A 27,538-nucleotide genomic window follows, 5' to 3' on the forward strand; every position below is an offset into this window, starting at 1 on the left:
CAGAGATAAATCACAGATGAAAAATTAGTTTAATTTTGTACTGTTGATCATTTGTATCAACGACCCGGATATTGTGTGTTTCTTATGTGTGTTTGAGAGTGATGATGTGGCAAGTTGTAATTGGTTCAAACATGATGGAATAGATCACCATGGTGGAAAGAGGGGTGGACTTGGGCAGTGTATTTCCGGATTGGGCTGTATATTTGGGCTAAAATAATTTAAGAAATGACCATCTTGTGTTTAATTGAGGAATTGCAATTGTAGCCTCTTTGTCTTTTACCATTTTGAGATTAATTTAAATAACTTAATTATTTTCAATAAAACGTAGTAGAATTTATAATTGTTAAATACTACTAATTATTGTGATTAATTATTTGTAAAAATACTTTGTTTCTAAATTGTACTAATTTCGAATTTTAATATAGTAATCTAATTAATCAGAAATTAAAGGGTAATTTACTAAATTAATTATAGAACCTATGTATAGAAATTATTTTAATAATCCAAAACTAGCAAATATATTTGTAATTATAGAATGTTAATACTATGTGATTAATTTTAAAACTAATGCTTGGTTAATTTGTGAAAAATAGTTGTTCATTACTGGAAAATACTTTGAGAACATTTATTGTAAATTATTAAGTATAAATAAATTAACTTAAAAGGGGAGGGTCAAAATTGGCTATCAACAACTGCACCTCTTTGATCGGAGATGATGAAAGAGTTTTCGGGCAAAGAACTTGAACCAAAGCCAATTGTATCCCGACTTTAGGCACACATTGCAAGAATGGCATGAGGATTATGAGTTGTAGAATTTAGTTGAGGAAGAATCTAGGAAAGATTTGGGGATATTGGGCCGAATTCTAGCTTTCAATTGCTTACATATCTCGAGCTTAATGAGGATCAGGCCTCATGCAGTTCTGGAGTAGGGATTTTGGTAAAACGATAGTTGCAGGAATTTGCCCCAGTATCATATTGTGACGATACAATGAGATAGAAGATTGGTCACTCATGGTAGCTTGAATTTTACTACCTAATTTGAATGATTCAAAATTTAGAGCTCGCTGATCATTTTGAGCTGAGATATTGGCCCGCTATTGGGTTGGCTGTTCTCATAGTGTTGTAGTTCGGTCTGCTGCTAAGAAAAGGTTCCATGCTACGATGTTTGTTCATGCAAAGCAAATGAAATACATGCATACAAATATATTGTAATACAGAATATATTAAGATGCAATGTAAATGATACAAGAATGATGATGACTGGCTATCGGCGAGCCGCTATTTGGGATTGGGGTGATAAGATACTTGATCCTAACTCGATTTGTTAGCCGGGTTGTGTACCGTTCGGCAGCTGTCGGAGCATTTGAAAATTGTCTCCGCTTGTTGGGAGAGCTTGATTGTTAAAGTGCGTCTCCTCTTGTTGGGAGATCTTTGCACTGAGAAATGTCTCCGCTCGTTGAGAGAGCTTGATTTGTAAAGTGCATCTCCGTTTGTTGGGAGAGCCTTGCACTGAAATGTGAAGTATTCTCTGCTCGAGGGTGATTGATTAAAATTGTAATCATGCCTAAACATGCACGGCCAAAATGTTAAAACATTCAAAGTAATAGCGAAATGAAATATAAGCATGCCCAAGAGATACTCTTGTCTGCGAAGCTAGGTTGCGGCCATTAACTGGCAGAACATTGGTGTTGAGGTTTGCGATTGTCTATTCCAGCATCCGTGATTGACGGAGCGGTGCTGAGGATTGCTTTTGTTGGCGAAGTTTGTAGTTTGCTATATACAAGGTTCTAGTTGGCGAAGCCGACGTTTGATTTGTACAAGGCGCTCCGATTGATTGAGATGACGGTTTGTTATATACATGACTTCGATTGGTGAAGCCGATATGCGATTTGTACAAGGTGCTCCGATTAGTTGAGCTGATGGTTTGCGATTTACAGGACTTCGATTGGCGAAAACGCAGCGCGGTTTGTACAGGAAGCTCCGATTGATTGAGCATGCAGTTTGCTATTTACAAATTTTTGTATCAGTTGTCTGATTCCGAGGCACCTGCAGAGAATTCAAGAGTTATCTTTAGTTGTGCTTGAAAGTTTTTGGTAAAAGGGAGGAGATAATCTTAGGTAAGTAGTAGGTCCATCATTTGCCCAGTGTGGTCCCAACGATTCTTTACTCCCTATTGACCCTACACTCAAAGAAAACTTTTTATTTGGGGGAGGGGGGGGGGGAGAAAGTTGGTTTGCGTCGACCATGATATTGATTTTGCCCCATCCTTCGACATGATTGCGCCATGAAATTCGGTAGATGGAACATATTACTTTATATATATATTTTAGAAAATATATTGAAAATACTTGTTTATTTTAAGGCAAATGCCGTCGTTCCAGAGTATGACATATTACGAAGGGTTTTCCACATGCGAACGTATCCCTCTGAGAACTTTGTCCCGTTGCTGTCGATCTTTCGTGACGTCTCTGACAAATGTGGCTACTTGCTATTGCGACTGTGTCCTAATTGAGGCTAATGCATTGCATAGGTTTCCTAAGGTTATGACCGAACCCTTTCAAAATGCCTACGTGTCCAAAACTGAATGAGTCTGAACGTAGTTTGTAGGATAATGATGAAATGTGATGAAACGACCGAGCCTGACTCAGGCAGCCTACGTATCCAAAATAGAATTAGGTCAGAACATAGTTCAATTACAACAAATGCAAAATAATGAGATTAAGAAATGAAAAATAGCCGAGTCTGACTTAGACAACCTGCGTATACAAGTGAAATCAGGCCAAAACGTAGTTCAATTACAAAAGACGACTAAATCCGACGAGGATTGCCTATGTATTCCTTTCTGAGGAAATCAAGCCGGCGTAGTTCCTGAACAACATACAAAAAATGATATTTGGCTTCCTATTATAAGATAAAGGGGGAGAGAAATCGAACCCTACGTGGGTTGCCTATGTATCCCTCTGTGGGAAGTCAGGTTGAACGTAGTTCTGTTACATCAAAAATCCTAACTCTATCTATCTTCAGGCGTAATATCTCTTAATTGCGTCCGAGTTGATAGGCTTCATGTTGACTCTTTCATCCATTTCTGCTAAGATTAGAGCTCCACCAGATAGTGCTTTATGGACCATGTAAGGACCTTGCCAGTTTGGTGCAAACTTCCCTTTAACTTCTTCTTGATGGGGAAATATATTCTTCAGAACCAACTGCCTAGGAGTGAATCGAGGTTTCACTCTTTTGTTAAATGCACTAGACATCCTGTTCTGGTATAAGTGGCCATGACATACTGTATCCATTCTTCTCTCGTCAATGAGTATGAGCTGTTCTTGCTTGACACGTATCCACTCTGCATCGTCCAATTTCACTTCTTGAATGACTCTTAAGGATGGTATTTTAACTTCTGCTGGTATCACTGCTTTGGTGCCGTATACCAACATGTACGACGTTGCCCCAGTAGATGTTCTCATGGTAGTCCGGTAACCTAATAAAGCGAAAAGCTAACTTCTCGTGCCATTGTCTGTGATTTTCCACTATCTTTCGTAGAATCCTCTTGATATTCTTGTTAGCTGCCTCGACTGTCCCATTCATTTGTGGTCTGTAAGCTATGGAATTATGGTGGATGATTCTGAACATCTCACAAATTTTCATCATGAAGTCGTTATTGAGGTTAGCGGCATTGTCAGTGATAATAGATTCTGATATCCCAAATCTGCAAAATGATGTTCCAGACAAAACCTGCCACTACCTTCTTTGTTATGGCCTTGTAAGTAGATGCTTCGACCTATTTGATGAAATAATTGATGGCTACCAAGATGAAACGATGTCCATTTGACGTTGTAGGCTCTATAGGCACTATCACGTACATTCCCCAGGTGGCGAAAGGCCAGGGTGAACCCATTACATTTAACTCATTTGGTGGAACTCGGATGAAATTTTTGTGAATCTGGAACTGGTGACACTTCTGCACGTAGCGGATACTGTCGCTTTCCATAGTCATCCAAAAGTATCCAGCTCTCAAAATCTTCTTGGCTAATGTGAAACCGTTCATGTGGGTCCGCACATCCCTGCATGTATTTCTTCCAGCAGTCTGGTTGCTTCGGGCGTTCACACATATCAACAAACCTAAGTCTGGGGTCCTTCTATACAAGACTTCCCCGTTGAGGAAAAGTGGTTTGCCAACCTCCTGAGGGCTCGCTTTTGACCATTAGTATCACTTTCTGGGTACTCCTAGGTCGCAAGGAACTTCTTGATATCATGATACCGAGGTTTACTATCTTGTTCTTCATTCACATGGAAGAAATATGCATATTTATCCTTGGTTTCTATCTCGATAGGGTCGATGTAGTTCTTGTCTGGATGCTGAATCATAGATAATAAGGTCGCAAGGGCGTCTGCGAACTCATTCTGAATTCTGGGGACATCCCTGAACTCTATTTTTGTGAACTTCTTGCATAGCTCTTTCATGTCGTGCAGGTATGGCAGTATCTTGACATTCTTAGTTGATCATTCTCCTTCGACTTGGTGGATCAGCAAATCAGAATCTCCTATGACTAAAAGTTCTTTGATGTTCATGTCGACTGCCATTCTGATTCCAAGGATGCATGCCTCGTACTCTGCCATATTATTGGTACAAGAGAATCTTATCTTTGCCGATGCTGGATAGTGTTGTCCAGATTCCAAAATCAGGACTGCCCCAATCCCGACTCCTTTGAAGTTTGCTGCTCCATCGAAAAATATTCTCCATCCAGGGTATAATTCTCCAATATCCTCCCCAACAAATAGTACTTCTTCATCGGGGAAATACATAGTAAGCGGTTTGTAATCCCCATCCACTGGACTCTCGGCGAGGTGATCATCTAAAGCTTGTACTTTGATAGCCTTCTGAGTTATTTACACAATGTCAAATTCGCTGAGGAGAATTTACCACTTAGCTAGATTCTCGGTAGGCATTGACTTCTAAAAAATATACTTGAGCGGGTCGAGCCAAGATATTAGATGTGTAGTGTATGCTGACATGTAAAACCTTAGCTTCTGAGCAATCCAAGTCAGAGCACAACAAATGTGTTCTATCAAAGTATACTTGGCCTCGCATGGTGTGAACTTCTTGCTTAAGTAGTAGATGGCCTTCTCCTTTCTCCCAGTTTCGTCATGCTGCCCAATACGTAGCCGAAGGCATTTTTCGAGACTGATAAATAGAGCAACAATGGTGTTTCTCCCAAACGCACACGCAAGTATATATGGTAGTACAAGTAATAAAATGATAAGTCGAGTGTCGAACCTACATAGACTTATATTAACTACCTACTAAATTCACCAAGATTATTATTCAGTCGAGTCACTCAGAGTTCAAAAGTGTTATTATACTAAACAATAATTCTAACTAGTAACTAAATTATTAATCAGCAAAATGGTTGTTGTGTATTTAGTAGAGACGAATATTCCAGGGTTGTGATCGATTCACCAATCCTATTGTGCTCTAGTTAACTCTCCCTTTCATATAATTCACTCACGGTTGCTAATTAATCGAACAATTTCTCTCGTAGCCTTCTCCCAAAGTACTACTCGCCTATTCAAAATAGATTAACGCCTATATTCCTATGGAATCAAACTATTAAGTACACATTAAGATTACGATATGTAATTAAGCACAGTGACTAGGTATATTCCTTTCCTAACCACAAATCCGCCCCCTCAGAGTTAAGATCATGCCCTCTTCAATTTTTCTATAATCTAAACATAACTTTCCCAAGCATAGCATAGATAGTAAATAGAACTTAACTGCTGGAGAGACAATTAAGCAATTAGTCACATAATTGAAGAAATAATCTTATATTGGTAAATTGTAATCAAGGTTAAGTCAACTTTAAATGACAATATTCATGGCTAAATCACAACCCCAGAACTATGGGTTTAGCCACTCATGATAGTATCAAAATAAATTTACAAGTGTTAAAAATTGATAATACTAAGAAAAGATGAAGAAAACTGAGATATCCTTGCTCCCGGATGTTCCTCGTGTGTATTTTTCCTTCAAAGTGGCGTCCCCCCCTCAAAATAGGCTTAGTCTTGCTTTTATAAGCGTTGGGTAGGTCATGGGCCGAAATAACCTTGTACCGGACAAAGTTGGAGAAATTTTGGTCACCAGCGCCCAGGGCAGCGGGCGCTAGACCTAGCACTGGCCCTTTGAACATTCTATAAACGGCGCCACATATGGCGTGGGGCACGCCTTTGGCGCTGGAATTCAATATTTTCTATTTTTTTCTCCGTTTTGGCTCTAATCTCACACCTTTCACCCCCTATTGCCTCCTGATAATTCCTACACATAAAAATACCATGAATTAACATAAATCAATACATTTTACATCCGAAATCTATAAAATACGAGTAAAACATGAGGCGATATATATATATATATATATATATATATATATATATATATATATATACACACACACACTTTAAGCTAAATATCAATACCCCACACTTAGACTCTTGCTCGTCCTCGAGCAATGGGACTATCAACTACACCTCAACCACGTACACATCTCAACTAGAGAGGAGCACTTCAAATTTTAATCATACACTTTACCCTTGACTATGATCGATACCGGTAATCAAGTATGAACATACAAAATTCACATTCTTCCCGTTTTAAACATGCCCAAGTATATCCATTTCAATTCAATCAATTCAAACAATCTATCTGTAACCATCCTACCTCAAAAGCCGACTCGTTACCACTAATCACCCTCAACTCGCATACTCACCCAACAAGAGAAGTTTACAACATTACCAATCTTTCATGAGATCATATGCCCTCACTAACAAACAAAAGAGTGAATATAGAATAGTCCACACATTCAAGTATGCCTTTAAACATAATTTAAGGACATCACACAATTGAACAAAATTCACTCACTCTCACAAAGAATTCATGCGCATCATGTGGTCGTACCATAAGCTTGCATGTAGTGTACATCTCTACTAATCTAAGCTAGCAAAATGTAGGATCAATTAGGACTTTAAGGTTGTAATGCAGGCTAAGGGACGGGTAGGATACATTTAGAAATAGTGACTAACCCTCCTAAGCACTTTAATACACTAGACTAAAAACTTGTGCACCTCGTTTTCTCAACCAATTCACTCGTCATACACCGTATATATATCATAACCCCTTTTCAATTAAGCACCTCTATATTTTCACTAGCAGGAATTAGTAAGATTAGCAGGTGTGATTTTTTACATTATTTGAACTATTATTTTTTTTTCTTCTTGCAATTTTTTTCTTTTTCTCTTTTTTTTCCTCTACACACTCCATACATTAAGGTTTATCGGCTAGTGACCTGTTTTCACAATTTTAGTGCACCTTAAGGGTCCTTCCATGTTTCCACTCGAAAGCTACTCCCCAATCTCCCACCTTACTTCTTTTAGAGACTAAGTGACTTAGGAGGTAAAGGTTCAACAATCTCAAATTATGAACAAAATAGGGATACGGCTTGTAATGTGGGTGCCAAAGAAAAGGTCTATAGGCTCAAAGGGGATAGCAACGGAAAAGTTTATTTTTATGTGCCAAGCACATCGATGATCAAGCAAGAAACCCCTATGTCATCTTCTAAACTAGTACAACTTAATGATTTTGCTTCGATTAACACACGAGGCAAGTTCTAGACTACACAAGATAGCACAGAGGATCACAAATCCTCACACACACATTACACACGACTCAATAAAGACGGTTCTGTTCAACTCTCAAGTCAAGCAAGCACATATAGTTGAGAACTTTTAAGCAATACTGAACTATGTGACATACAAGTCAAACAACTGAGAAAAGGCGTCACAGAGTAGGCTATTTATTTTACTTAGTCATCACAATTCAAATCAAATATACGGGAAGACAGAGCGCATGCCATAACCTAATGTGCCAGCACCAAACACATCAATAGATATCTAAGAGCAACTCAGTTTCTTCCTAACCTACTCCTAAAAAAATAAAGTACCCGGTTCGAGCTACATCCTTGGAAAATAACCGGCGTCCAAAGAAAATATAAGGGATACTACCTAACTATCCTAAAAGAAAAAAAAATTTTGGTGTTTTTTTTAATCGGACTTTAATCCCTCAAGAAAATTATCTAAAAAATTCATCGTCGGAAAAAGTCCGAGCTTTTTATGATTTTGTTTTTTCTATTTTCATTTTTTTAGAACCTAAAGGAGAACTGAAAATAAAACTTTTAAAATCTTTGATACTTTAAAAAGCAATAGAAAAACAGACAACAACAAATTCATTTCTATAAGTCATATATGACTTTAATTTGTCAACCTCTTTTCATTACCTTGACTTGAAAATAGTTGACTAATTATATTTAGAGGCTTTTGTTCTAGGGAAAAAGGTCAAATTTATCACTCTACTTTAATTAATTAGCCACATTTATCTCTATTTCTATTATTTGTCAAACTATATCCCCACCGTTAACATAGTAAACAAAATTATACCTAACCCTACCAGAAGTCCATCGTGGCATTGGGCCCCTTCTATTAAATTGCCAACTAGACAAAATTACAACACCCAATTTTAAAAGACCCGACCCCGCTATCTAACCCAATTCTTCATCGAACTTCCGTGCTCTGTAACCAGCGAATAAAGTCCAGCTTCAATTGCATCAGCTTCTCTCCGTTCTCCTTCCGCCATCTTTACTCTTTGCTCTAATTTATGGAGTTTGCTTTCAAAAGAATTGTTGATGTGTTAGTTATTCTTTCTTACGTTTCCTCCTCGATATTAAACTGCCCCATTTCCCCTATCTTTTCAAACCCCATGAAATCCAGATAACAATCATTTCCTAAAATTTAATTTACCTTAGCACTTACTTGGCCATAACAAACTTCCATAAAATTAGAATAAAATTCGAACTAACTCTAATTTGAGGTCACCTTTCTCACCCACAAATTGTAACTTTTTCACCCGAAAAAGACGAAGACAAAAGGACAGTGGAAAAAATGGCAATTCACAGCAAGTGGATATAGTGAGTTTTATTTTGGATGGCTCATCAGCTTCCACTGTCGCCGCAACTCAAAACAGTATCAAATTCAGATCTTCGTCACTGGTTTTCTCCCTAAAGGATAGCAGACGATTCTGACAATGATATTGTTGATGTATCCGAAGTTGGATATTTTGATGAGTGGTTTGCTTGCGTTTTAGCCACTCAGGTGGCTAAAAAATATTATTCCCTCGTTTGCCGCCATTTGGGTAGGGTCGAAGAAGAAACGGGTTTTAAATAGGAAAATGGTTCTGACCGGGTAATGGGTTATTTGAATGGGTATGAGTTTTGGGTTGTTTGAATGGGTATGACCGGGTAATGAGATTCGGGTTGGTATTTGCCTAATTGGCACATTAAGTGTGGGGTCCTACTGCCACATTGGAAATCCGTTAGGGTTATGGATGATTTTGTATACTTTACTAACGGTAGGCATATATTTGGACCGAAAGTAGAAACGGGTATAAACGTGACTAATTTTCGATAGCATAGGGATAATTTTGGCCTTTTTCACTTTGTTCTAACTAGATTTAGAGTACGTGCATTGCACATATAATTTAATGTATTTGTCAAGCATTACGAAATTTGTATCTAAAAATTATAAAAGCTTTTATTGCGTACATATCCTAAACTGACTTTTTTTGAGTTATACAATAGATATTAAATTATCTGAAATACTTACGTCCTCACATTCCGTGGGAGTTGAGCGAAGTAATATTTATTTAACTAATTTATGGCTTCTATATTTTGTAATTATGACATGATGATTCATTGATTTATGTCTCTTCTATAATTTGTTAGTCTATTATTTTATTGGTTTCAACAAATGTTTCCAACTTTTTAATAAGATCATTAAAAGTTGAATTTTTATAACGTCGTAACCAAACTAAAGCAAGGAAATTTTAGAAAAACTTCACCTCTTCATCAACAATGTTAAAGGTCATATAGGAGACTCTCATTTTAATTTTGCATTCAGTTTATTTTCGTAAGAATTTATTTTGACTTAACATATGCCTACGGAATCTACAAAAATTTCACTTATAAAATTTTTTATTCCTTCAAATAAATCCTCTCAAAAATTAAGTTGTAATGTTTTATTATACTATACCAATGCGCAAAATACATGTATAAATTTGAAGGACAGTTTCATTGAATCAGATTCCAATGTCCGCACTACAATACTATAAAATGTGCTAAGGTAAAAGATAATTAGGTGTGTGAACTCTCATTCTCTCTCTCAGTCCCATTTTCATAGGTATATAAGAAAAAGTATCTAAAAGCAACAAAAGATTTGAATCAGTAACTAAAACTTTTTTTTATATATGAATTAATAAAAGATTTCAACCTAAAACTTATAAATTTATTTTCGTTCTAGAATGTGTGTGAGTAAAAGCAGGCACATTCAAGGGGTACCATCTTTAAAATTACAAGTTTTCTTAAAAATTGTTCACCAAGATAACATGATGGAAAGTTAATATCTCAATGCAAAAATTAGTCAAGTACTCAAAGGTAGGAAGTTTCACTCTTTATATTCTTGTAATGTCAAACTTTTAGCAATATAACTATGAAGAATTATAGAAGAAATTCCTCCAATAAATCTTAGTCATATATTGTGTATTTATAACAAATCTTCATGGAACAAATCATATGCAATGCATGACAAAGTAAAACCAATTCATAGCTCTTTGTCTTATTTTAAGGAATCATACAGATACCACATTTATCTTATAAATAATTGTCAATACATGAGTATACAAAAGAAAATTGATAGTACATGTGCAACACACATAAATTTTCTTTTTTCACCACCAACCTTGTCATGTTACCTAAGGGTTCAAATTATCACTATTTGGCCTCTTTTTTTATCCGCAGCCATGAACTTCTATTGGTGATTTTGGGTACTGTAGACGCATAAGAGTGAAAAAGGTTGAAGGGGCTATCCACATGATGAGTATGGGTAGAGTGACCAATCCAGACGAGATCCCTGTGAAATTCTAGAAGAGCGTAGGTAAGGCGGACTTGGAATGACTCTCTAGGTTGTTTAACTTAATTTTTAGGACGAAAAGGATGCTTGAAGAGTGGAGGTGGAGTGCGATGATTCTGTTGTACAAGAACAAGGAGAATATTCAAAACTGCAATAACTATAAGGGTATCAAGTTATTGAGCCATACGATAAAAGTTTAGGAGAGGGTGATTGAAGGGAGGATGAGGAGGAGTGTATCCATTTTGGAGAACCAGTTTGGTTTTATGCCGGGACGGTCGACTACTAACGTCATTCACCTTGTGAGGAGATTGGTGGAGATGTATAAGGTGATGAAGAAGGACTTGCATATGGTGTTCATTGACCTAGAGAAAGCTTATGACAAAGTTCCCGAGAGAGGTTTTATGGAGATGTTTGGAGGCTAGAGGAGTGCAGGTAACATATATTCTAGTGATCCAGGACATGTATGCTGGATCTAAGACACGAGTAATGATAGCATGAGGAGACTCTGATTACTTCCCGGTTGAGATGGGGTTGCATCAGGGATCAACACTTAGCCCATTTTTCTTTTATTTGACAATGGGCATATTGACGTGACACATTTAAGGGGAGGTGCCTTAGTACATTTTATTTGCAGATGACATAATTCTGATTGATGAGATGTGAGGTGGTGTTAATAAAAGGTTGAAATTCAGGAGACATACCCTTGAGTCTAAAGGTTTCAAGTTGAGCAGGACCAAGACAAAATACTTGAAGTGCAAGTTCAGCGATGTTACTAGGAAGCGGACAGGGATTTGAGGCTTGATACGCAAGTCATTCCCAGGAGGGAGAGCTTTAAGTATCTTGGGTCTGTGATTCAGAATGATGGGGAGATTGACGAGGATGTCACACGTCGTATCAGAGCAGGGTGGATAAAGTGGAGGCTCGCTTCTGGTGTCTTGTGTGATAAGAATATGCCATTGAAACTTAAAGGTAAGTTCTACAAGGTAGTGGTTAGAACGACTTTGTTGTATGGGGTAGAGGATTGGTCAGTCAAGAACTCTCATGTCTAGCAAATAAAAATAGCTGAAATGAGGATGTTGAGATAGATGTGTGGGCATACTAGGTTAGATAGAATTATGAATGAAGTTATTCGAGACAAGGTGGGAGTGGCCCCTCTGCAGGAAAAGATGCGAGAGGCGAGGCTGAGATGGTTCGGGCATGTTAAAAGGAGAAGCACAGATGCCCCGTCTTGAGGTGTGAGAGGTTGGACTTGGGGGTAATAGGAAAGGTAGAGGTAGGCCAAAGAATTCTTAGGGAGAGGTGATCAGGTGGGACATGGCGTAGCTTGAGCTAACCGAGGACATGACCCTTGATAGAAGGGTGCAGAGGTTGAGAATTAGGGTAAAATGTTAGTAGGTATTCGAACATTTATCGTTGTCTTCCTTAGTACAATAGTATTATTGTTAATATGGTATCACATTTATCCTTAGTTTTCTAGTACCACATATCTTGTACTGTTATTACTAGCCATCAATGCTCTCTTAGTTTACTATCACTATATATCTTGCACTATTATTACTTGCTATCAGTACTTATTTCATCTTCTCTTTTGCTATCTTGGATTTTGTTTTCTAATTATCCTATATTGTTATTACTTGCTATCAGTGCTTCTTCCATCTTTTCTCTAGCCGAAGGTCTACCAAAAATAGTTTTTCTGTCCTTTCGGGGTAAGGATAAGGCTGCGTACATCCTATCTTCCCCAGACCCCACTTGTGGGAATACACTGGGTTGTTATTGTTGGAGGCTTAAGTTGTAAGAGTTGACCGAAGTTTGACTTTTGTATAGGCGATCCTAGAATGGTATTTTGATGGTTCCAATAGGTTCGTGTGCTAATTTTGGACTTAAGGGTATGTCCGAATTTGGATTTGGAGGTTCCTAAGTTGATTTGGTTCAATTTGACGAAAGTTGGAAAGTTAAAGGGTTGGAAGGCTCATGACTGGGAGTTGTCTTTATTGATATCGGGTTTGTATTGTGGTTTTGGGAGTTGGAATAAGTCCGTTATGTCATTTGGGACTCGTGTGCAAAATTTGAGGTCATTCCGAGTTGATTAGATATGGTTTGGCATGAGTTTTGAAAAGTTGGAAGTTGAATAGTTCTTTAGGCTTGAATTGAGGTGAGATTTGTGATTTATATATTATTTTGTGTGATTTGAGGTCTCGAGTATGTCCGTATTATATTTTGGGGTTGGTGGGTATGTTTGGACGGGGTCCCGAATGATTTGGGTATGTTTTGGATGAGTTGCAGATCATTTCCATATTTTGGGCAGACGTGTTCTGGTATTTTCGCACCTGTAAGGGTCTGGCCGCAAGAGCGGCTCTGAGACTACATATGTGAAGTTGGCCTGGCAGTGGCAGAATCCGCAAATACGGAAGGGGTTGTGCGGGTGCGCTGCTGCATTTGCGATGAAGAAACTGTAGAAGCGATTCCGCAGAAGTGTCTTGGTGTCTGCAGATGCGGTAGGTTGGGTGGATTTTCTCCGCATAAGCAGAACCACAGATGCGGTAACCTTTCTGCAAATGCAGAAATCACTAGGCAGATTATATTATTTTGAGGGTTTGGACTTTTCTCATTTTTTAGAGTTGTTGAGCTCGGCTAGAGGCGATATTTGGAGGGTCTTTCACTACAATTGAAGGGGTAAGTACACTCTACTTGATTTTGATGTTAGATATTGATTTTCCATGGATTATTACACATAGATTATGTAATTTAAAGGTGGGATTAGGGGGGGTTTGTCATGATTTTTGGAGAATGAAAATTGATGATTTGGGGGTCGATATGAGGTTGGATTGGGATGAAACACATATATTTGGACTCGTATTAAAATGGGCATTCAGGATTTGTGAGTTTTGTCAGATTCTGGGATGCGGATCGGGGTTGACGTTTTGGGTTGACTTTGTATATTTGAATCAAGATCCTAGCTTTATTGTTTGGAGTTATTTCCTATGGTTTTTATTGATATTATTAAGTTATTTTGGCTAGATTCGAGCTGTCCGGAGGTTGCTTCACATGGGAAGGGATTTTTAGAGTGTTAATTTGACTTGTTTGAGGTAAGTATCTTACCTAACCTTGTGTGGGAGAATATCACTTGGGATTTAGCCTTAAATTGGTTGTTTGTGCTATGTGAAAAGTGACATGTCATGACTCTAATGTCCCACCTTAGGATGTCGTGATGGCACCTAGTTTCTAAGACTAGATAAGCCTAGAATACATTAAGAAATAGCAAAAATAATAATAAAACCTCAAATTAAACCATTTAATTGTCAAAATAAAACTCAACAGTACAGCTATCAACAACTCCCCAAAATCTGGTGGACCAAGTCATAAGCTCTACAAGAGTGTACTAATAGTTTCAAAATACAGTACTATTTCAGAACAAGAAATAAATAGTAGAACATCTAAAGCAGAATGTGATTTCGAGATCTGCGAATGTCGAGCAGGTGCACCTTGAAGTATCCGACAAAGCTAATCAATCACTAGAGTCCAGCACGAGCAGATGTACCTGGATTTGCACAAAAATGCGCAGAAGCGTAGTATGAGTACTACACCACAATGGTACCTAGTAAGTATCAAGCATAACCTCGGTAGAGTAGTGACGAAGCCAGGTCAAAACACCTACTAGGATAAGAAAGCCTAACAAAATATAACATAATCTAATAATGAAAAATGTGGAAGTAAATGACAGATAAGCAATTCAATAATATAAGCTAACAGTGGAAATTTAAGTGGTAAAGGCAACATGTAGTGAACACATGGTGAAACAACAAATAGTCAACACGGACAAATACAAGTGAGACAATGAAGAAAACAACAAGAACTATTCAACCAACAAGCCTCTTTTAGCATGGAATGTACAACAAGAATCACAGCTAGGGTACCGCCTCATGTTCCCATTTCATAATTTCATTCACAGTATTTTTTAATATCACCGCATGAGCCTTAAAATTAGTTTTGAAAACTATTTTTTCCGAAATAGCTACACGCATTTTAGCCCCCTTATCTCACTGCGTGGCTTCAAGTAATTCCCTTACTAGAAACACACATATCAAGCCCACCTTATCTCACAGCATACGTATCAACCCCTATCCTTATACCACCGCATGCGTATCATTATCACAACACAATAAAAACCCGCGCCATAAGTGTCCATTTGCCACAATTTGCCAATATCAACAATACCAATATTTACACAACAAATGGCCCATGGCTCAATCACAATGTGTAAAATGATATCAATAACAACAATATGGATGAGGGATACTCAATAAGGAAAGATACCTCAACAATTAATAACGTCACCTTAATGTGATAATGACTTTTACAACTTCAACACCAATAACTCAACAAGAACATATTCCACTAAATAACAACTTCAAGTAAGAGTAATTCAACAATTACATGGGTACCAAAACAATAAGGGAGATAGTCACTTCAACTAAAGCATATAAGAGCAACTACAACAATCAAGGATATAACAAGTGCTAGTAATGTCAATTAGAGTATGTAAGAGTAAATTTAACGATGAAAGATGTAACATGTTATAACAAGTTCAATTAAGTACATGGAAGAAGTTTCAAAAGTCTAAACCGGATAAATACCACTTATAGCCTTGTACACACTCGTCACCTTGTGTACACGGCTTCCACATAATACAATTAACACAAACAGCCCAAATCCTAAGGGGTAGTTCCCCCATACAAAGTTAGGCAAGACACTTACCTCAACTAGGCCAAATGAACCCTCGGATATAGTTTTCCCCCTAAAATTCATCTCCACACGACTCAAATCTAATAAAACTAACTTATTATAATCAAACAATGCAAGGGAAATCAATTACAATAGATAAAGCTTTGATCTTTACATAATTCCCAAAGAAGTCAATAAAAGTCAACCCTGGGCCCGCCCGGTCAAAACTCGGGTCCAAGGGTAGATTCCGACTAACATAACCCCACGAGTCCATATATCTATTTTATTTTCACATTCAAGTCCAAATCGACTCTCAAAACTCAAATCTTCATTTATCAAAACTCTGACCAGAATCCCCAACTTTCTTCTTTGATTCTCATAAATTTGATGTTAAATCTAAGATATAATCATGAAATATAGTTGGACATTGATTAGAATCACTTACCCAATGTTTGTAGATGAAAATCCCCTCTCCAAGTCGCCTCCTACCGAGTCTAGGGTTCTAATATGAAAATGAAACTAATATCCTGACTTTTCTAACTTTTGTTCAGTTGCAGATGTCGCAATTGCGACATTGGGTTAGCAATTGCGAACCCTCACAATTGCGAAGAATTCCTTGCAAAAGCGGCTACTGACAACCTAAGGGTTAAGCCGCAAATGCGACACAATTATCGCAAATACGATCCTACCCTGCCCAGGTACTACTTCGCAATTACGAACAAGGTATCGTAATTGCGATACCTGAGCCTCCCCTTCCATGCTCGTAATAGCGAGGCTGGTGCTCGTGATCTCGTCCAATTTCACACCTCACTTCAAGGTTATGAAACGGTTGACTGCAATAGTAGTACCCAACAAGAGTCGGGGTCGATTTTCACAGGGAGTTATGTATGGGAGTTAGGCGTATATATTGTAGTACGTGAGTTTGAACTACCTCAATTTACACTTCCACAAATTGGGGTTGATTCTATTTCTAATTTAAACTAAGATTGCAAAGTTAAGAAGTAAAATTAAAAAATTATTTTTGTTATTTTTCAAGTTTTGTAAAAAGCCTAGGGCTATGACCATCACCTAGGTATTTGCCTAATGAGATATAAACCTTCATACTTGTTTTATTAATCGGGGTGTATTATAGCTATCAACTCTCAATTACCAACTCAATACCTCTCGGTTAGAGAGTGATTTTGGCCAATTTGTCTTTCTCAAGTCCAAATGAGTATTTCACAAAACGGTTGATAAAATCTCAAGTCGGGTTTTTAATATCTCTAGGTTGAACCCTTTAATTAGGATTATCAATCTCTCGATTGACCCAATTTCCTTTTAGCCGAGTTGTCCTAGACTAAGTCTCTCTTTCTCAAGTAGAGACTAAGTCAAATAGGCATGAACTAATGTTTGCAACCATTAATTTCACAAATTAAAGCATGAACAAGGCTAAACAATAAACACATAATCATAAACAAGCATTAAGTTAAACACTCATAAGGTTTACACACTAGGATTGGGTCACAACCCTAGTAACAATCTAGCTACTCATGCTTGAAAATGAAGAAATAGAAGAAGAAATGCTAATTAAACTCATATTGTAAAAATTAAAATGATAAAATCTTAGTTAAAATATCCCAAAATATGAAAAGCTACTAAAAGAAGCAAAGAGAAACGGCTACTGTAGCTGCTGATGTCAAAAGTTGACATAATTTTGTGAAACTCTTCTATTTATACAAAGCTAACAATTACAGACAAAAATGCCCCTCGGGAGGTTCTGCGGCCGCACAATTCCATGTGCGGTCCGCAGATTTCTTTAACTTGTTAGGAACTGGAGGTCTGTGACTGCATAATTCTGATCTGTGGCCACGAGGCATTCTTTCTACGGTCCGCAGATTTGTAATTGCGGTCTGCACTTTTACTTCTGCGGCTGCACAATTCTTGTGCAGTCTGCACTTCTGAGGGACTTGGAACTTGGGAATTTGCATATTCTCTAAACTTTGTTCCTAGCCCAGATTTTGCGGCCGCACAATTCATGTGCGGTTTGCTCTTTGCACAAAAGTCTGCTAGATTTTCCTTCATCATTTGTGACCGCATATGAAATTCGGCAGTCCGCACTTTGTGAGCTTCTGTGCCTTTTATTGCCTTGAGTTTAGATTACTCCTTTTTAAGTTGGATTTTATCTCGGGGGTCTATCTTCCAATATTCCTACAATTTAGCACATTTCAACAGTTTCGGGAACACAATTCAATACTTTTAGACTAAAACAAAAGCAAAAAGGTGCTAATAAGTAGTCAAAATCCCCACTTATCAACTCCCCCAAACTTAAGTCTTTGCTTGTCCTCAAGCAAATAAAATAGTCTCCACTTCCACAAGTTAAGGGCCATTACAACCAATCAAAGGTGAGTCATTCACACATCAATTGGAACCAACATTTACCAACAATACTTATGTATTATCAACAAGGCGACAAGTTAAACCTTTATGCACATATAGTTCTAATGTGACACTTCAGCATCAAGAGTTGACTTTATTCATCGTGGAAGCTCGCTCTTTCATGTAGGTCATTGTAGATCCCAAACTCTTCCTCCTCTACTCTCCGCTTGCCTATCTCACTTTAGAATTTTAGCACTCAATCCAAAGATTTACGAAAGGTTCACTCATCTCTCTCAAAAGAATCTTGCAAGTACAATTTTAAGTACCATAGGCTTGCCCCTAATGTAGATCGCCACTAATGTAAGCTCACTCGGCTTGAAATAACGTAGGGCTTTTTCGGAATGCAATGAAGGCTTTTGGACTAAGGTTGGATATGCTATGATAAAGTGGGTTCATCTTTCCTTAAGCACTCCAATTTTTTTGTCCTCGACTCATGCTTTGCCAATTCTTTGAGGGATTTTCTTTTCCTTGGGAGAACTAGAGAGACTTAGCATCATTCTTTCTTGATTATGACATTTATTTTCTCCCTCTTTGATTTCTCCATGCTTTGTACCATTACTTTTCTTTGAATCCCTTCCACTCCTTCACTTACTCACTTTTTTTGGCATTTTTCTTTTTGTTCTTTTTTTTTTCTTTGCCTTTCCTTCTCATCATTTCTTTTCTCTTTTTGTGCCTTGATACCTCTTTCAAGTTCCTCGTCTCTCCCCCAAACTTATGTTTTTAGCCAATTGTTTTACAAGAATATTAAGGAAAGCTCGGGTGCCAAGAAAGGGTCACAACAAAACGGGTACAGTCTTATAACATGGTTATCAAATGAGAAAGGCTTGAGGCTCAAATGGGTTGACTAGGGATAACAACATTGGTAGGTAATGGAGAATTCAAGCGGGTTAAGGAAAGCCTACAATCACTTCTCAAGCCAAGCAAAACTTACTATTTCGCCTTTAAACACATTCGGGGCAAGTTCTAGACCATTCGCACGGGTACTTGGACTTGCAACAAAATAATATCACCTCTCACACAACTGGATTGTTAAAGAGGATAGAGTCGAGGGCCCACAACGACCACATTCAAGATTGAAAATTACTATAGTTTGATTAAACCGCTCGATGACTGCCTAAGTCAAGACAAGAGTCATAAAGTCACTAACTAGAGCTATTTCTTTCCAAAAGACTTGTTTTTAACCATAAGCACGTACTTAAGTGTGTTGGTACTAAGTGAAGCATGTTTGACTCTTCGAGCATGACTTAATTAGGTCTTTTATTCATTACTACTAGTATTATTACCTAAACACCAAAACGGACTCAGTCCCTTAAGAAGGTTGTCACGCCATCCATCGTTAGGAAGAGTCACCCGGTTCACACAAAAACTACCTTTGAAAAGATTGGTGAACATCTGATGTACTACCTTGGCAGTGTCAATAGTAAGGTCTGGCTCCTCAGACAGGCCAACTGGTGCTGTATGTGCTGTAGGATCTGGGCCTGGGTGGTGCGGGTCAATCAACATGTCAAATGGAATGTCTCCGGCTGCTGCAAGCTTGGTAACCTGTCTCTGGAGCTTGTCCACTGACTTCTTGGAGTCCTAGGACTTCTGCATCTTCTTCACTTCCTTACCCAGCTCTTTTATCACTGACCCATGCTGCACCAAAGTGGCCATGATTGTGTTCTGATTCTCCAAGAGCTTCTTCAACTGTGGGTAGGGTGGGGGGGGGGAATCTGGGGTGCCGGAGTCGAGGACTGTGCTACAAAATTACTAGATATGTCAGACAGCTTTGCAGTAGTTGTCTGCATCCAGTTGTTGAGGCTCGCTAGTGTCTAGGAGACTCGTTGTGCAGATAGTGGAACAGTGGGCATCGGCACCGGTTTGAAGCTGAGGTGGAACCTGTAATAGGGGCTATTGGAGGCACTGAGGCTGGAGGTTAGGGCATAGCTGCTGCACTGGCTGAAGGCTCTGTTGATGTAGATGGCATGTCGACTATCTTTGCAGCTACCACCGATGGCTCATCAGACTGGCTTATGGTGGTAGTCGGCTTACCCTTTTTCTTAGGGTTGTGTGCACCTATAAACGAATACCATGAGAAGGGCTTCTTCGCCTGCACCTTCGTATTAAAATCTCTCGGCTCTACCCGTGAATCCGCAAGATACTCTGTAATGGTGTTGGGATATGGGTAGGAGGTATCAACTTGCCTGGAGACCACAGATATGTTGGCCGACATCACTGCACCTACATTGATCGGGTACCCAACCATGATGGAGGCGACTAGAACTGCCTGCGGGATAGGAAGATTTGTCTCATTCTGACACGGGTTGAGTCAGCTACATACAAAGGTTTTCCACCCCTTCACCTCAAAACTCAGGGTGTTTCTGTGAATAGACACCCCTGCGGTAATCCATGGTGGTGGTGGCCCAGGAGTTGCCAGAATCTCAGCTAGCCATGGGCGAGCTGCATCTCCCATTGCCAACTTCTCCAAATACTGTGAGAGCTCAATACAATCAAACCCCAAGTAGGTGTTCAATGTGTGTTGGTCAAAACACACCTTCTGGTTCCTCACTTTAGTTATCTTCGTCCCTTTCTTGATGTGTTCCACATTGGCGTAGAACACCCGAACAATATATTCCTTTGAATACACTACACTCTAGGTGAACCACATCCACCCCTTCTACTCTCGGAACTACCTCAAGACTGTCAGGTTATACTTTTCTAGATCTTGTAATTGGAACTGTCGCTCAAGAGTGAGCGACCTCACACGTAAGCTAGTGAAGGCAGCCAGACTGACGAAACGGTCCTCCCAGACCTCTTTCTTTTTCAAGCGCTAAAGGCCGGTAACTGTAGTATCTCCCTCTCGGCCATCATCTGGGATGTCATCAACTGTAGTCGCTGGTGCCTTCGGGACAGGTGTAGAGGAGGGCTCAAAAGCCTGACTAGCACTTTCCAAACCCTTGGAGGTGCTAGGTGATGTAGAAGGCTCGTCTTAGAGTTGATACCTCCCTGATGGTTTTGATTGGATAGTTGGCAACTCTTGAACTGAGTTGCCCTCCGATGCTTCCCTAGACGGGGCATAAGAACTGGATTCAGAGGGATCTACATTTTTCCCTCGGTCGGCTGTAGCCTTCTTTGTGATTATCTTTTGGAGGGCGAGGGGTAAATCACTCTTGCCTCGACCCCTGGAAGGTTCACCCCTCCCCTATGAAGTATCACCTCTACCTCGAGATCTAACCATTTTCTGTACCAAACAACATCAGGTGTCAGTTGTAATTCAAGTTCAAACATACAAGAACACACCAGAGAGACAATGAACAATACAGTGTAAAATATACTTGCAGGGTAGGGGAGTGCGGTCCATAGAATTATCATTGCGGCCGCAGACTGGGCATTGCGGACCGCACAATTTAATCTAGCAGTCGTAGAATTGGATTTGCGATCTGCACAATTATCAGTGTGACCACAATTTTCTTTGCAGCCACAACTCAGATACCACCAATATGCCAAATTTTTGATAACAGAGAATGGATTGTTTTGCAGCCGCAATCACTTTTCTGCAGTCCGCACATTTTCCATTGCGGCCGCACATATGAGTCATCAAATTGACAACTCTCGGATAACAGAGAACTAGTTATTCTGCGGTCCGCACATTTTTCATTGCGGCCGCAGAATCATGCTTGACTAAAGTACCCTAATTTCAACTTCTGCGGACCGCACAATTTCTTGTGCAACCGCAGAGAGTTATAGGGTTTGCAATTTTTGCACAAATTGGACATGGTGGTAGTGTATAATCATGAAAACCTATTTACCCATTCCCTATAGAGCAAGTACTAGTTGACCTACTACAGTTTTAACCCCACATGGTTGTATAATTGAATTCTAGTGACTATTGGCCTAAAACTAACTAACAAGTTGTAAATTTAACTAAAAATTGAAAATTTCTACAAGTAATTGAGGCATACCAGATTTGAAGTAGTGCAAATGAGTGATCACAGATGTTGAGTGTGTGTGGCAGATGATTTATCAGATAATTTTAATGTTTTAGATTTGTGAATGCTCAGAGAGGGAAAATAAGTAACAGTAGCCCTAGGCCTTCTATTTATACTAGACGGTTTTGACTGAGGGAAAGAGAGTTTAGTGCGGCCGCAGAATTCTTGTTGCGGTCCGCACTCTATTACCTGGGGGCTCAGGAGTCCTTTTGTGCTGCGGTCCGCAAAATTTTCTGTGCGGCCGTAGAATATGTTGCGGACTGCGGATTTTGTCTTGCGGCCGCAATTTGGCCGTTTCTCTGACAAACTAACTTTAGAGAGTTGTCATTTTTCCCTTTCAAATTGTGCGGTCCGCAATGTAATTGTGCGGCCGTAAATCACCTTTTGCAGTAGCAACCAAAATTTTGCGGCCCGCACAATACATTTGCGGTCCGCAATTCTTTCCACACTTAGTCAGTTTTCTGGGCATAATTCCTGTAAAGTACACTTATTCCTGCTACATACTTCAAATCGAGTTAGCACCAAAATAACACCTAACTACAAAAGATGAAAAGAAAAGAAAAAAGAATATGGATTTCCTCCCAAGAAGCACCTGATTTAACGTCGCGGCACGACGCAGATTACCATCATTTGAAATGAATCACTGTCACCACATGGCCATCATCAACCTTTCCCAAATAGTGCTTCACCCGGTGACCATTGACTCGAAAAGCCTTATTTTTTTGTTCTTCAAGTCCAATACACCAAAAGGCGTTACACCCACAATTTCAAAGGGACCACTCCATTTAGATTTTAGCTTTCTGGGAAACATCTTCAACCGTGAGTTGAACAACAAAACAAGATCGCCCACCTTGAACTCCCTATTCCGAATGTATTTGTCATGGAGGTATTTCATCTTCTCTTTGTACAAGGACGAACTTGCATAAGCATGGTACCGGAACTCATCCAATTCATTCAAATGTGAAACCCGCAAGTTAGCAGTTGCATCCCAATCAAGATTCAATTTCTTTAAAGCCCACATGGCTTTGTGCTCAAGTTCCACCGCAAGATGACAAGCTTTGCCAAACACCAACCGGTATGGAGACATCCCGATAGGAGTTTTGAAAACAGTCCAATAAGCCCATAGTGCATCATCAAGCTTCTTTGACCAATCCGTCTGGTTAGCATTCACTGTTTTGCACAAGATACTCTTTATCTCCCGGTTAGAGACTTCCACTTGACCGCTAGCTTGTGGATGATAGGGAGTCGTAACTTTATGAGTGACACCATACTTGCTAAGAAAAGTGTCAAAAGCCTTGTTGCAAAAATGCGACTCCATCGCTTATGATAGCCCTCAGAGTACCAAATCTTGTGAAAATATTCTTCTTCAAGAATGCCACCACACTTCTCACTTCATTGTTGGGTAGAGCAATGGCCTCAACCAATTTAGACACATAATCAACCGCGACCAAGATGTAGGTGTTTCCACAAGAACTCACAAAAGGACCAATGAAGTCAATACCCCATACATCATTGATATCAATCTCCAAAATGGTAGTGAGGCATTTCATTTTTCTTTGAAATTCCACCGGCCCGTTGACATTCATCACATCTTTTCACCATATCACTTGCATCTTTGTAAAGAATGGGCCAATAGAAACCACAACTTAGCACTTTGGCCGCCGTTCTTGCTCTGCCATGGTGACCACCATATCGCGAAGAATGACAAGCCTCAAGAATATCACTTTGCTATTCTTCCGGCACACATCTTCTAATTACCTCATCCGTGCAAATCCGAAAAAGGTATGGCTCATCCCAATAATAATCTTGACAATCCCGTTTGAGCTTCTTCCTTTGATTCGAAGAGAACTCATCCGGGATGATTCCACACACAAAGAAGTTTGCTAGATCCGCGAACCATGGAACCTCTTTCATTGAAATATCTAAAAGTTGCTCATCGGGGAAAGAGTCATTGATTTAAAGGCCATCATGCGGCCTCCCCTCCTCCTCCAAACGAGACAAGTGGTCTGCCACTTGATTTTTACTCCCTTTTCGATCTTGGATGTCAATATCAAACTCTTGCAACAATAGCACCCATCTCATCAACCAAGCTTTGGAATCTTTCTTTCTCATAAGATAGCAAAGTGCCGCATGATCTGTATGAACAATAACCTTTGCACCCATCAAGTACGGGCGGAACTTCTCAATTGCAAACACAATAGCAATGAGCTCTTTCTCCGTAATGGTGTAGTTGACTTGGGAATCATTCATGGTCTTACTAGCATAATAGACCGGATAAAAAATCTTGTAGATGCGTTTCCCCAAAACTGCTCCAACCGCTACATCACTAGGCACATGAGCTCAAAAGGGATACTCCAATTAGGAACAGTGATAATGGGAGTGGTTGTCAACTTGAACTTTAGCAATTCAAAGGCTCTCATGCAATCATCATTGAAGTGAAACTTAGCATATTTTTCTAAGAGCTTGCACAATGGGTTCACCACTTTAGAAAAATCTTTGATGAAACGCCGGTAGAACCCCGCGTGACCTAAGAAACTTCGCACGCCTTTCACTGAAGTTGGAGGTGGAAGTTTAGAAATCACCTCAACCTTTGACTTTCCGACCTCTATGCCATTCTTTGAAATTTTGTGGCCAAGGACAATTCCCTCCTCGACCATGAAATGACATTTCTCCCAGTTTAGCACCAAGTTCATTTCTTCACACCTTGCCAATACTTTATCCAAATTTGCTAAGAAATCATCAAAGGAATCCATGACCATCAAGAAGTCATCCATGAAGACTTCAAGGTAGCCTTCAACCATATCCGTAAAGATCGCCATCATATACCTTTGAAAAGTCGTCGGTGCATTGCATAAGCCAAATGGCATCCGCTTGAAAGCGGAAGTACCATAGGGACATGTGAAAGTTGTTTAATCTTGATCTTTCGGAGCAATAAGGATTTGGTTGTAGCCTGAATATCCATATAGAAAGCAATATAAAGCACGGTCGGCCAACCTATCAAGCATTTTGTCAAGGATGGGAAGTGGAAAATGATCCTTCCTTGTGACTTTGTTTAGCTTGTGATAGTCCATACACACTCTCCACCCAATCACCGTTCTTGTGGGAATTAACTCATTCTTGTCATTGGTGACCACCATCATGCCCTCCTTCTTTGGGACACATTGCACCAGAGAAGTCCACGAACTATCGAAAATAGGGTAGACAACCCTGGTATCCAACTATTTGATAATCTCCTTTTTTACCACGTCTTGCATATCTTCAATGAGTCTCCTTTGATGTTCAATAGATGGTTTGGCATCCTGCTTCAAGTTAATCTTGTGCATGCAAAATGCGGGGCTTATTCCCAAAATATCCCCCAAAGTCCACCCAATAGCCTTCTTCCTCTTGTGGAGCACCGCCAATGTTGCGTCAACCTGCACGTTAGTCAAATAAGAGGAAAGAATAACCGGTAAAGTAGAGCAAGGACCAAGAAATTCATATCGAAGATGTGGAGGCAATGGCTTCAACTCCAAGGTAGGAGGCTCTTCAACTAAAGGCTTTGTAGGAGGAGTTTTCCTATTTTCAAGATCTAAGGAAAGATTCCGGGGTGGATAGTTGTACGACCCCATTCCTTGCAAAGATTTTACATATTCTATGAAGCCATCCATCTCGTCATCATCAAAGTTAAGCAAGACGGCCTCCATCATATCACCCACATTAGTCATGGAACTTGTATCATCAATAATAACATCGGTCACCAAGTCTACAAAAGAACACACTTCATTGCTATTTGGTTGCCTGATAGATTTGCACACGTGGAACACTATCTTTTCATCACCCACCCGGAAAGTGAGTTCTCCAGCTTCAACATCAATAAGAGCCTTCCCCGTAGCAAGGAAAGGTCTTCCAAGAATAATCGGTACCTCATAGTCCACTTCACAATCAAGAATAACAAAATCCGCCGGAAGAATGAACTTATCAACATGAACCAATACATCTTCAATCACTCCCAACGGTCTCTTCATTGTACGATCGGCCATTTGTAATCTTATAGATGTGGGTCTTGGTTGCCTAATTCCCAAGGTCTTGAAAATCGAATAAGGCATCAAATTGATACTTACCCCAAGATCACAAAGAGCTTTAGCAAAATCGGTACTTCCAACGGTACAAGGGATTGTGAAAGCACCAAGATCTTCTAATTTATGAGCCATCGAATGCACAATTGCACTCACTTGATGAGTGACTTTGATAGTTTCAAAATTCATCGACCGCTTCTTTGTCACCAAATCCTTCATAAACTTTGCATAACCAAGCATTTTCTCTAAGGCTTCAACTAATGGCACATTTATCAAGAGACTCTTCATCATGTCAAAGAACTTTTTGAATTGATTCTATCCATTTTGCTTGGCAAGCCTTTGAGTATATATAGGAGGTGGCTTAGGTAATGGTGCCTTAGCCTTTTGCACTACTGGTTACAGTATGTCAATAACATGATCCTTAGACGGGTTCACTTCCTCTTGAGTCTCTTCCATAGTGTCATCAATATCAATCCGCACTTCATCATTTGCTTGCACCACATTGTTCGAGATCTCTTATTCTTCTTCTACCACTTGCTCATCATCCACAAGTTGCCTTTGACTTGAGGTGGGTGCATTCACACCTCTTCCACTTCTTGTAGTAATGGCCATGGCATGCCCCGTATTGTTCCCACCATTTAGGTTCACCACCATGTCACTTGGTAGTGCCCCCTTAGGACGAGAATTTAAAGCTTGAGAGATTTGCCCCATTTGCACTTCTAAGTTGCGGGTCAATATGTTGTGTGAAGCAAGTTGGGCATCATAATCAGCATTCTTCTCCATCATTTGCTTGAACATTTTCTCAATACGGCCCATTTCATTATTGGAATAACTAGGACCATGGGAAGGATAAGGAGGCAAGTTGCTCGGTTGCTGATACATCGGGGGCCTTTGAAAACCCGACCCCCGATTTCTTTGATTGTTATTCCACCCGCCTTGATTGTTGGCTCCCCAATTGCCTTGGTTATTGTTGTTAAGCCAATTCCCTTGATTATTTCCACCCCTCCAATTGCCTTGATTGTTGTTGTTATTCCAATTGCTTTGATTGTTTCCACCACTCCAAATACCTTGATTGTGAGAATTCCAATTTCCTTGATTGTTTTGAGGTATCCATTGTTGTTGGCTTGGGCCTTGGAAGTTGTTTCTTTGCCCTTGAAAGTTGTTCACATATTGGACCTCTTCTTTTTGGTCATTGTAGGAATCCTCTTGCTCAAACTCACTATCTTCTTGCACAAAATTTTCCACTCTTTTGTTGTACTTTCGGACCCTTTGTTCTCCGTTTGTTCACCATCATGTTTACTCCCTCTATTACATTGACTTGCCTTGGGTTTTGCACTTGTTGAAGTTGAGCCTTTGCCAATTGGTTCA

At 39.4% G+C, this 27,538-nt stretch overlaps 2 protein-coding genes across 2 annotated transcripts; one reads left to right on the forward strand and one right to left on the reverse strand.

The window, feature by feature from the left end:
* Nucleotides 1-3,020: 3,020 nt before the first annotated feature.
* On the reverse strand, nucleotides 3,021-3,464 carry LOC104113243 (uncharacterized). Its single transcript, XM_009623353.1, has one exon. The coding sequence runs from the start codon at nucleotides 3,462-3,464 to the stop codon at nucleotides 3,021-3,023; it is 444 nt and encodes a 147-aa protein (XP_009621648.1).
* A 7,767-nt stretch (nucleotides 3,465-11,231) lies between these two features.
* On the forward strand, nucleotides 11,232-19,729 carry LOC138898607 (uncharacterized). Its single transcript, XM_070184686.1, has 2 exons — nucleotides 11,232-11,406; nucleotides 19,560-19,729. Exons 1-2 carry the CDS (start codon nucleotides 11,232-11,234, stop codon nucleotides 19,727-19,729), a joined length of 345 nt encoding a protein of 114 aa, XP_070040787.1.
* Nucleotides 19,730-27,538: the final 7,809 nt, after the last annotated feature.

Source organism: Nicotiana tomentosiformis, chromosome 9 (genome assembly GCF_000390325.3).
Source record: "Nicotiana tomentosiformis chromosome 9, ASM39032v3, whole genome shotgun sequence".
NCBI classification, from domain to species: domain Eukaryota; kingdom Viridiplantae; phylum Streptophyta; class Magnoliopsida; order Solanales; family Solanaceae; genus Nicotiana; species Nicotiana tomentosiformis.